Genomic DNA, 12,038 nt, shown 5'->3' on the forward strand with positions numbered 1-12,038 from the left:
ATATCATAATCTAATTTGAGCCTAAATTTACTTTAGCTTATTAAGGAGTTCAGGTCCAAGTTTGAGGTGAATATATTCCTTAAAATGTTCACTTTAGGTGAGTTTCATTTGTGGAAATAAACTCACCAAAGGAAGCTCAATGTAACCCAACATATAATAACCTACATAACTTAACCTTACTCCGCCAGCAGTAGATATCGGAATAGCAAGCTCTTTTTTTTACGTTTAATGCATCTTTACTTACGCTGCTGTGACTGGCCAGGCACATCACATAACTCAACGCTAATTGTTGAATAATGTGCCACTTGTGCTAAAATAAATGCATTATTTTGTGCTAATGTCTAGGGAAATAAAAATTTGCACAAAAAAATACATTTCCTTTGCCAGGGTATGCTTGTATTTTACGTAATATATTGCGTAACTTCTGACCAGGATCTGATCTCCATATTGACCCTGGTTTGTGTAGCAATGTTTACATATACATAAATATATTTACTTTGCATTATTTAACATCAGTTAAAATATCAATAAGGCAATTTTCAGATTGCAATAATTGAATCTACTATCTGTTGTAGCAAAACTATGGTTGTTAAATAAGCCAGAACATTGTAATATATTTTCTACTGCATTTCCCCTCAGTGTATATACCCTGAGAGCAGCAGTGTAAGTAAATAAGTAAGTTTATTTAGGTAGAGGTATCCATAAATAGTTACACAAATTATCGTACATAATGGTGGCCCGTAACCTCGTGGTGAAAGCTCTCGCTTCACACGCTGAGGGTCAGGGTTCGATTCCCGGCAATGGTTGAAATATTGGGAGTGTTTCCTTATACCTGTTGTTCATGTTCACCCATCAGTAAAATGGGTACCTGGGTGTTAGTGGACTGGTGTAGGTCGCATCCTGGGACAAAACTGACCTAATTTGCCCGAAATGCTCTGTATAACAAGTGGCTTTCTATATATTAGTATGTCATTGATGTCAGCTATGGTCTGTATACCTTGTACTTGAAGAAATAAATATATTATCATATTATTACGTGGAAATTACCTAAGATAACCCCCCAAAAAAGTCAAGCAGACACTTGTATAAGGAGGGATATATACCTCAGTATACTATATATGTTTTTTTCTAAAACCAAGGAGCTAAATGGAAATGAATCATGTTGACTTTTTTTTTTGGTTATTTACAGATAAGTTAGTCTGTCTAGCCCTTATACAATGCCATATGGACTACGCTTGCTCTTCATGGTACTCTGCCTTGACAAAAAAAAAAAAAAAACTGAAAGATAGACTACAAATCGCCCAGAACAAAATGGTAAGATTCATCCTGGACCTGGGTTCAAGAGGACATGTAGGCCAGGATGAATCACAACAATTGGATATGCTGAATGTTGAAGTCACAGTAAAGCAACTAAAGTTAAATTAAGTCATTGCTTATAAACAGTGTCCAGAATATCTTGCTGCCAATTTTCTCAAGGCTGGGAACCAAAGCAACCATAAAACGCCCCAAAATTTGGAATTTATTACCTGTGAATACAAAAGAAACACTTTATCAATTCAAGACTCTTCTTAAAAAACACTTACTCACCCAAAACTAAATAAATATTGAATAACTGTATAGTGTAGTAAAGAAAGCGAATGTCAGACTGAAGTTCCTGTATAGACAAGCACAGTGTCTACCTACTGAGGCTCGCAGGACCCTATGTCTAGCCCTTATACAATGCCATATGGATTACGCTTGCTCTTCTTGGTACTCTGCCTTGACAAAAAAAAAAGATTGACTGAAAGATAGACTGCAAATCACCCAATGAACAAAAAACAACTCGTAAGATTCATCCTGGGGTTGGAAACTGGGGGGACCAAGAGAACATCAGTAGGCCAAACACCTTTTATTGGATGAAATTACAGCAGTTGGATATGCTGAATGTTGAACGACAGATCAGTAAACCAGGCACGCACTACGAAGATCAGGAACTGACATGCTTTCCATAAAGACTTGCTCAGGCAAACAACACTTATTGTCCAGAATATCTTGCTGCCAATTTTTCGTCAAGGTTAGGGATTTTCCAGGTGTATATAATCATGTATCAAAGCAATCATAGAGGTGTTTTACTCCGTTAGGGGTGAAAGACATTTTCTAGGTCGGCAGCAAAGGTGCAACTATTCCAGTAGTAGAACCCACAGTCAGTTTTGAAGGTTCTCATTATCCATCCTGTGGCCAATGGCTTCACATAATCACTCCCAGGTTTTACGTTGTACAGCAATTTAATTTCCTCATGTTTACCATATCTGAATTGGAACATATTGACTGAAAGATTTGGTTGATGTCCGCCTGGAGCCTTGCAGTGTCTGCAATGGAAGACCTGCATGCAGATGTCATCTGCAAAGGAAGACACGGTGTGTGGCTGACATCCTTGTCATAGCATGGGAACCAGAGCTTTTCAAGAAGACGTGCCAAAAGGTTTTGTCTGATGAATGTAAGGCTAAAGTCAGAAGTGCAGGACCTTGTCGTAGGGTAGTTGAATGAAACCCATGTTGCCCTGGGTTGTGTAACTGATGGGTTTCTGATGAATGTAGCTACAGAAAGGGAGGGGAATGATTTTCTATTTTTTTTTAGCTAACATACGTGTAAATTTTACCTTATTCCTAGTAATGACCCTCGTATTGTAGATAGTCTTAATGACCCTGGTGTAGTAGATAGTCTTTTTAGTATGATAATAAGATGTTATCTTCATTGTAGAATAATAAGAAAATATTATAACCTTTATATTATAATAATAAGGTAAAAGGACCCCAATGGAAATAAGTTACTCAGTCTGACTTTTTTGGGTTATCCTAGGTTCTCTACACACATGCTGCTATGTATGATAATTCTATGTAACTGTATTTGTGTATACCTGAATAAACTTACTTACTTACATAAATGTATAATGCTACAAATTTGTAAAACTATAATGCATCATAATTAAAATGTTCAAATTTCATTGTTTAAAATACTCAATTGTACTTCATATTGTAAATTGTTTACTGTACTTTTTACCACTGAATCTATCATTGCTTATTTAATCTTAAGTTAATTTTAAGCCTGCCCATAATGGTCTACATACAAGGGACTTTTGACATGTACACTCAACTACTCTAATTCCTTGTACAACTATGTATCATGTCCAAATAAAAAATATTATTATAGTACTAGGAGGAGAGAACACAACTTTGTAGTACCCACAGTCAATGGCCAGGCCTCAAACACCTTTTATTGATTATATTATTATTAAAGATTCGCCGGTATTCTCCCGGCCCGGGCCTTTTCCAAGTGGTGGCCCGGCCTTGGCTCCCTGTCTAGGGAGTGTCTGAGAGCTAAGTCTCCCATGGGAGGAGGCACAAGTACCTCCTCATCTTAGGGACCAACTGTCCCCAGGCCTAGCCACAAGCTAGGCCTCTCTGGTCTGTCATACCCGCCCCAAGGGGGCTAATGGGAATGACAGTCTAGTGAGCTACAAGCTCCGGCTCAGGCACCTTCCCTACCCTAGAAGGGCTGGGCATGGTGTCGATCCCTTTTATTGAACATCAATAAAGGAATGGAACACATTGCCTGCACATGTCGAAGTCAGCATAAACCAGTTCAAGAAGAGAACCAGAAGGTACCTAATAAATGTAGCGACAGAAAGGGAAGAGAATGATTTTTTTTAGCTAACGCACGTGTAAATATAAATAACTTTTTTTTTTTACCTTATTCCTAGTATATCTCCTTTATATGTCTTTTATTGTATAATAATAGTATAATAGTAAGGTATTAAAAGGATCCCACTGGAAATAAGTAACTTTGTCTGACTTTTTTGGGTTATCCTGGGTTCTCTACATATATGCTGCTATGTATGATAATCTATGTAACTATATTTCTGTATATACTTACTTACTATGTCGACCTATACCTAAATAAACTTAAAAAGACGTTTGATTATAGAATTACCAAGGTTGGTCTCCCACCGCCAACACTTGAGGTTCATAAAATGAACAAAATGCAGCCTTTTAATGGGTGCATAACAAAATGTATTTTAATGTTTCAAAGTAAATGTTTGAGGGCACTGTACTGGCATACCAGGAGTTTATTAAAGCAGGAGATACAATATAAAGAGAGGAACCATGTGCCTGGTAGACATGTTGTTTACCTCCAGCAGTTGAAACATGATGATGATGCCATCACAACAACGTTGATGTTCTCGTGGAAAAAAAGAAGGAATTTAATGTAGGACTTGTTGTTCATTAAGATATCATCATGGCTGCAGGCCCCATAGCAGAGCGTAACCAAGGTTTGTGTGAATTTAATTGCTGGGGTAGGATTTTTGTTAGCGGGGCGCCATTTTATTAAAAGATTATCGAGAACATCGCTGCATAATCCTATGGGTTTAGCGCTTCCCCTTGATTATAATAATAATAATAATATCGAGAACATCTGCAGGGAGGTTCCTTGATGCTGGCGAGGGAGTCTTTGATTTAAGACACTGAACCTGTGTACCGGTTCATTGAATCCAGCCTGGATGCCTTCCATCCCCCCCTCCCCTCGTGGGTGCTGTATAACCCCCTACGGATGTAGCGCTCCCCCGTAGTAAGTTTATTCAGGCACAACCTTCGAAGCAGGTTCCTTGAAGCTGGTGAGGGGCTCTTGATCTAGGGGATTGGATCTGTGCTCTGGTTCCCTGAATTGAACCTTAATACCTTCCACCCCCCCACACATATGCTGTATAATCCTATGGGTTTAGCGCTCCCCCCATAATTATAATAATTATTTAGGCACAGATACACTTAAGTACATTTATCATACATAGTGTAAATTACCTAGGGTAACCCCCAAAAAAGTCAAAAGTGACTTTATTTCCATTGTGGTCTTTGTAGTATCTTATTATTTAAACCACAGTGGCCCATGGCCTGGTAGGCAACGCTCTCACCTCACATGCTGAGTGTCCGTGGTTTGATCTCCAGCAAGGGTGGAAACATTGGGCATGTTTCCTTACACCTGTTGTTCCGCTCACCTAGCAAGCAAGTAGGTCCTTGGGTGTTAGTCGACAGGTGTGGGTTGCATCCTGGGAGACAAGATTTGAGGACCATAGTGGAAATAAGACAGACAGTTCCTCGATGATGCACTGCCTTTCTGTTATCCTAGGTGGCCAACTCTCCGAGCAGAAATATCACTATGTACCCGGGTGGGTTAAAATTGAAAGGCTGCTCCTCGAAACATCACGGAGTAAATAGGGATTTCTTGGGAAAATTGGTATTTTAGGACAGCAATTTTTTTTTTCCCTTTTTTTGCAGGTTTAACATTGGGGATTTATTTCAAATATTGGTTTCCTGTTTTTCTACTGTTAATTAGGTTTTGAGACATCTTAGGTTGAATTAAATACCATACAGTAAGGTTTACCTGTATAAATAATACGTATTGTTTTAAGATTTATTTCGGCTGCAGTATTTGTATGTTAACTGATAAACTTGATTTATATTTTGATTTATATTTAGGCAATAAATCATAGAACCTGTACTTTTATGCATGTAAATATTTTAATGAATTGCTATCCTTTTTTAGATGCAACAATATATGTTGGTGGTCTGGATGACAAAGTGTCAGAAGGGCTTCTTTGGGAACTGTTTGTCCAAGCTGGACCTGTAGTAAACGTCCACATGCCCAAGGATCGTGTTACCCAGCAGCATCAGGGTTATGGCTTTGTTGAATTTATGGGTGAAGAAGATGCTGACTATGCTATTAAAATTATGAATATGATAAAGGTAAGTTTTATCTTAAATACTGTAATTGTTTATATAAAAGAAAAGAATGTCAGGTTCCTTGTTTAATGAAGTTAATTAAATGTGAATGCAGTACAGAAATTTACATGATAAAGACAGCCATTTCAGAGCATACATCATACAAATCATGCACATATATGTATGTGGGCTGTTGTCAATTTTATGAGCTTCAAATTAGGTACTATATATCTGTTGTGGAATAAATTACTTGTATAATTATTTTGTTAACTACAAGTATATATATAACTGCCACTTTTTGATGGTTTGTCTTTTATATGATGAACTGGCAGCAAACTTTTATTCATTTTCCTTTCATTCATAACATCTACAATCAATCGTTTTTTCTTTACAATCATACTATATTCACACATTTTCAAGCAATCCAACATCAAAATTAACTTTTTTTTTTTTTTTTAACACGAGAAAAGATGAATGTTACAAGGGCCATTTAGATTTGCCTGATATATTAATAAAACAGAATGGAAAACAAGTAATAATCCTGTTAAGAGTGTAAAATGTTTAGCTTGCTTCAGATTTATTACCCTTATAATGGGATGGTGGTGTCTTCTTAGTAGTCTACTGTCTATTAACTTCTAGTTTAATAATTTTCTTTTTTCATATACTGTATGCATTTACTTAAGCAACAAGTATTGCAGTCAGGCATTTAGTTGATATCAATATCTTTTGATGCAGTTATGTATACACTGAAGCTCCTTTTAACTGACAACCATGGAACCTGGAGCAAGTTGGATAATCAATAAAAGAAGTCTTGCTTGGACAGAACACTTTATCAATATTGTTAGCAGGTATAGTGATGGGATGTATAGTATTTCACTTGATATTCAGTACCTCCATAGTACAGTAATTCACTAATAGTTGAATATCTTGAGTTGATTGACGTATGAACTTCTAAGGTTGCATACCTAGTACAAAATCTGAATTTGAAGGAAAGGTAGGAGTAAAATTGGTAGTTGGAACTTTACTGAACAGTGCTGTAATTCTTTATACTACCCACTCTCTAGGACCTTATATGATTTAGCACTTGCTTCTTATTTTTTTCAACACATCTGCCGTCTCCCACCAAGGCAGGGTGACCCAAAACGAAAAACACTAACATTATCATTCACACACAATCAGTCTTTGCAGAGGCGTGCCCAGATATGACAGTTTAGATGTCACTCCAAACAGCCAATATCCCAAACCCCTCCTTTAACCCTTTCGGGGTTTCGTACATACTAGTACGGCTTACGCGCAGGGGTTTTTGACGTACTAGTACGCATAAATTCTAGCGCTGTCAAATCTAATGAGAGAAAGCTGGTAGGCCTACATATGAAAGAATGGGTCTATGTGGTCAGTGTGCACAGTATAAAAAAAATCCTGCAGCACACAGTGCATAATGAGAAAAAAAAAACTTTGACCGTGTTTTTGGATTAAAACAGTGACTTTGCACTCTATTTTCGTATGGTATTTATTGTTGTATTTTAGCTTTCCTGGTCTCATTTTATAGAATGGAAGACATATTACAGAAAATTGAGATGATTTTAACTGATTTTACAAAGAAAAGTATCTTGAAATTGAGCTCAAATTAGCAGAAATGTTTGATTTTTACCAAAGATCAAAAGTAAACAAATCATGCTAAGCGTCCAATACACGTCAACTGGTGAGTCTAATATTCTTTCACGAGTGCGCTGATATTATTTATACCATTTCTACACTAATGCAGTAGTCTGCATAACAGTAAATCTTTTATTTTTTTGTGAGAATAAAAATTCAAAGTGGAAAGCAAAAGAGTGTAAGAGGGGCATAGGAACGTGACTAATGAACAGAGGAAATGTTATTTTAGTGCCAGGAATGTCTTTCTTGTTTATTCTGGACTGTATGTATTTGGAAATTGGCATCTTTTGAAATATGTGTGAAATTGGCAAAATTGCTAAATTCTGACCACTGTATTGGATAGTTGAAATCGGTAAATGGGTGGTTTCTTGTACTCATTCGATAGAAAAAATGGAGTTCTAGCGAAATAGTTATGATTTTTGTCAACTTGTATACTGGAATTGGCCGAAAATAGGGCTCAAAGTGAGCAAAATCCCTGATGCGTAAACATCTTTGAGACCGCTAACTTCGCGAGAGCATATCTCCATAAATTTTCCATCAAATTTCATACTTTTGGTGTCATTATGATCGGGAAAAGATTCTCTATCTTTTCATAAGAAAAAATTTTTGTTTTTTTTTGTTTTGAAATTTGGCCGACCCTGAGAACAAGTCTATGAGAGGACCTGCCGACCCCCAAAGGGTTAAAGTGCAGGCAGTGTATGTCCCACCTCCAGGACTCAGGTCTGGCTAACTAGTTTCCCTGAATCCCTTCACAAAATATTACCCTGTTCACACTCCAAGAGCTCATCAGGTCCTGAAAACCATTCATCTCAATTCACTCCTATCTTACACACTCACGCATGCCTGCTGCATGCCCAGGCCCCTTGCACACTAAACCTCTTTTACCCCCCCCCCCCTCCGTCCATCATCAGTGATTTACATTATCCAAAAACCCACCGCTGAATACATACATATTTCTTTGTTTTTCTCCATTTCAGCTGGTTTTCTTATTTTTTATTATTGAGATATGCAATATTACTGATGTTCCATTATGTTCTTAGCTGTTTGGCAAACCCATAAGAGTCAATAAGGCATCTGCCCATCAGAAGAACTTGGATGTTGGTGCAAATATATTCATTGGCAATTTGGATCCAGAGGTGGATGAGAAGCTTCTTTATGATACCTTCTCTGCTTTTGGAGTCATTCTACAAACACCAAAGGTAAGAATCTCTTAATATTTTGTTCATTTAAGCCCTTGTCATAGTTCCAAAAGTAGATTTAATTTTTTCCAATATGCTAAAAATTTATTCTCTTTATCATCTCTATTTTGCTTACTTTTTCAACAAGCAAGCTGGCATTAAAAATTATACTTTCTCATTTTTATAATCAACTTTTGAGGTGTCAGTTACCCCACTTACATTGCTTAAAAGACCTTTATATAAATTACAAATACTAGAGTATTCGTCAGTTACCCCACTTACATTGCTTAAAAGACCTTTATATAAATTACAAATACTAGAGTATTCAAAAACAAGGGGAACAGGACTGTGTTTGGATAAGTCAGAGGTTTGGTAAGCACATTAGACTTTTGAGGCATGCTTGATGGCATATCAGAGTAAGTATTTTGATACCATACACCAATACAGTTGATCCAGAAAAATCTGAAAAAAGTGTTCCTGGTTATAAAAATCTACATTTTTTTAATTATTTTGCATCCAAAATATGTGAATCCTCTATATATATATTCATTTCTAAAAGATCTTATAGGAAATATCAATCCTCCTTTAAAACACCACGAAAAGACCTTATACCAAAAATTATGGGGAATAAGATTTAGAACTATTTCTTGCAAATAACAATTTAATCCAGTGAACTCAGTAATAAACAGAAAATGACCAAACCTGCAATATGCAGCAGCATTGGTGTAGTTTATGCTCCTAAATAAGTGGATAAGATAGAAAAGGTCCAAGAACAAGCTACAAAATGGCTCCCAGAGCACAAAATATAAGCTACAGAGAAATGCTGAAAATGTTAAATATGCTCTTCATTGGCTGATGAGATCATAAAAAAGGTACAAAAAAGAAAAAAAGATTCCTTAGGATCATCAGCATATATGAGGCCACAGTAGTAACTGGGGAATAAACAGTGCTTGAAGGATCCTAGAAAATTTTCTTTACAATATTGGAACAATGGAATGGGATCAAAGAGTAGGTAATCATTACAGCTACAGATGGGGCACCACCAGCATAGTGCTGCTCCTGCAGCTACAGTAGGTAATCACACACACTGTAAATGCTTGTACTTAGTATGCCTTACAAAAATTATTATTATTGAACAATGATGGTTAATTGTAAATTCTTTATTTTTTACAGATTATGAGAGATCCAGACACGGGCAACTCAAAAGGTTATGCGTTTATAAATTTTGCTTCCTTTGAAGCATCTGATGCTGCCATTGAAGCAATGAATGGGCAGTACCTATGTAATCGGTCAATTAGTATATCTTATGCCTTCAAGAAGGACAGTAAAGGAGAACGGCATGGTACAGCAGCTGAGCGTTTGCTTGCAGCTCAAAACCCATTATCACAAGCTGATAAACCTCACCAGTTGTTTGCTGATGCTCCCCCACCACCAACACAATCTGCCCCTCCTCCTCCTGCACCACCACCCCCTCCATCAAGTGGAATGGCACCAAATGCACCCCCTGGCATGTCTGTGCCACCACCTGGCATGCTAGTCCCACCTCCACCTCCAGTACCACCACCACCTGGTACTACTTCCTCTATTCCTCCTCTTCCTAATGCTCCACCCACAAGTTCTGTACCCCCACCACCTGGATCTGCTCCTCCTCTTCCTCCCATGCCTCCACCACCATCAAAACCTCCTCTTCCTGGTCAGCCTCCTCTTCCTCCTTCTGGTCCCCCAGGGCCTCCTGTTCCAGGTGGGCCTCCAACTACAAGCTCAGGACAGATGCCGCCATATGGGCATTATCCACCCCGCCCTGGTATGCCTCCACCTCCTTGGCAAGGTGGGCCTGGCATGCCACCACCACCTGGTATGCCTCCACCACGACCTGGTCCTCCAGGAATGCCTCCCCCACCAGGAATGAGGCCACCGCCTCCAGGATGGAGACCTCCACATCCAGGTGGCCCCCCTGGAAGGCCTCCATTTGGGAGACCCCCTTATCCTCCAAGAGGTCCTCCTGGGCCACCACCAATGCCAGGAATGGGACCACATATGCGGGGTGGGCCTCCATTGCCTCCAGGCCCTCCTCCATCTGGAGGACCTATGCCTCCTGGTCCTCCACCCCGAGGAATGAGGCCTCCACCTCCTGGGGTACCAGTTTCCAGTGGTCAGAGTGGCCCCCCTCCCCCAGGAATGGCGCCACCTCCACCACCACCACCTCGTCCACCATTGCCACCCCCTCCTCCAGGTGGAGAGAAGTAGTTACTAGGATCACTCTCAAGAGGTTTAACATGGTCAAATTTCCATGCATTATTCTTAATATATAGTACACATGAGTGGACTTGGAATTAGTATACTGTAATTAAATTGCTTACTATAATGGTCCATACATTTTTAATAAATACAATTCAAAGAATGTTGTTTCTTTGCCAAGTATATTGGAGAGTTGTGAAATCCTTGAACATTTACAGAATTAATTTCATGTACAGTATTACATGTTAAATCAATGAAGAAATTTTTAGTATGAACTATAAATCTGGATTTGGAAGTTGCTGGAATGCAATCCTCCTAATATAATTCTTGACTATTAACATAGTTTGACCTCCAAACTATGCGGGAAGTATCCAGAAATATATGCAACGAGAGACTGGAGGGAGTGTGGAGGAAGCAAATGTGTTCAGATATTTGGGAGTGGACTTGGTGGATGGTTATATGAAATGAACCATAGCACTGATGGAAGGAAAAAGGTGGATGGTGCACTGAGGAATTTGTGGAGACAAAGAACTTCATCCATGAAGGCAAAAAGGGGAATGTACTATAGTATAGTGTTACGAACACTTAAGGATGTGAAATGTGGGTTTTGAATGTATCATGGGGAAGTGGAACAGAATTCTTCCTCCATAAGCCATGCGTGTCGTAAGAGGCGACTAAAATGCCGGGAGCAAGGGGCTAGTAACCCCTTCTGTATATATTACTAAATGTAAAAGGAGAAACTTGTTTTTCCTTTTGGGCCACCCCGCCTCGGTGGGATATGGCTGGTGTGTTGAAAGAAAGAAGCAAGGAGGCTAGAGGTAGTGAAGATACGTCTGATGAGAGCAGTGTGTGTGGTGTAAATATATGCAGAGAATTCAGTTTGGAGATTAGGAGGTGGTGTGGAGTTACCAAAGTATTATTCAGATGGGTGAGGAAGGGGATGGGTTGAAGTGGTTTGGACATTTAGAGAGGATGGAAAAAAATAGGAAGACATAGAGAGTGTGAAGACATAGAGTGGAGTGGAGGGGCTGGGGTTGTCCTAGGAGAGGTTAGAGGGAGAAGGGCTTGGATATCCAACAGACTTGTGTGAAAGTATTAGATATGGACGAGTACAGGCAAGTTTTTTTGAATAATCTGATGTGCTGTTGGAGTGGGAGTAAGGTAACATTTGTAAAAGGACTCGAGAAAACCAGTTAGCTGACCTCTAGTCTTT

General features: G+C 38.8%; 1 protein-coding gene across 2 annotated transcripts; it reads left to right on the forward strand.

The window, feature by feature from the left end:
- Positions 1-4,133: 4,133 nt before the first annotated feature.
- Positions 4,134-10,988, forward strand: Spx (Spliceosomal protein on the X). Of its 2 annotated transcripts, none has more exons than XM_053772392.2 (4): positions 4,134-4,309; positions 5,578-5,777; positions 8,450-8,608; positions 9,761-10,988. In XM_053772392.2, the coding sequence occupies exons 1-4, from the start codon at positions 4,276-4,278 to the stop codon at positions 10,832-10,834; spliced, it is 1,467 nt and encodes a 488-aa protein (XP_053628367.1). In that variant the 5' UTR covers positions 4,134-4,275; the 3' UTR covers positions 10,835-10,988. The 2 variants fall into 2 exon arrangements, with proteins under 2 accessions (XP_053628367.1, XP_053628368.1); XM_053772393.2 differs by lacking the exon at positions 4,134-4,309 and adding an exon at positions 4,465-4,605.
- The last annotated feature ends 1,050 nt before the right edge of the window (positions 10,989-12,038 follow it).

Source organism: Cherax quadricarinatus, chromosome 23 (genome assembly GCF_038502225.1).
Source record: "Cherax quadricarinatus isolate ZL_2023a chromosome 23, ASM3850222v1, whole genome shotgun sequence".
In the NCBI taxonomy this organism is placed as follows: Eukaryota; Metazoa; Arthropoda; class Malacostraca; order Decapoda; family Parastacidae; genus Cherax; species Cherax quadricarinatus.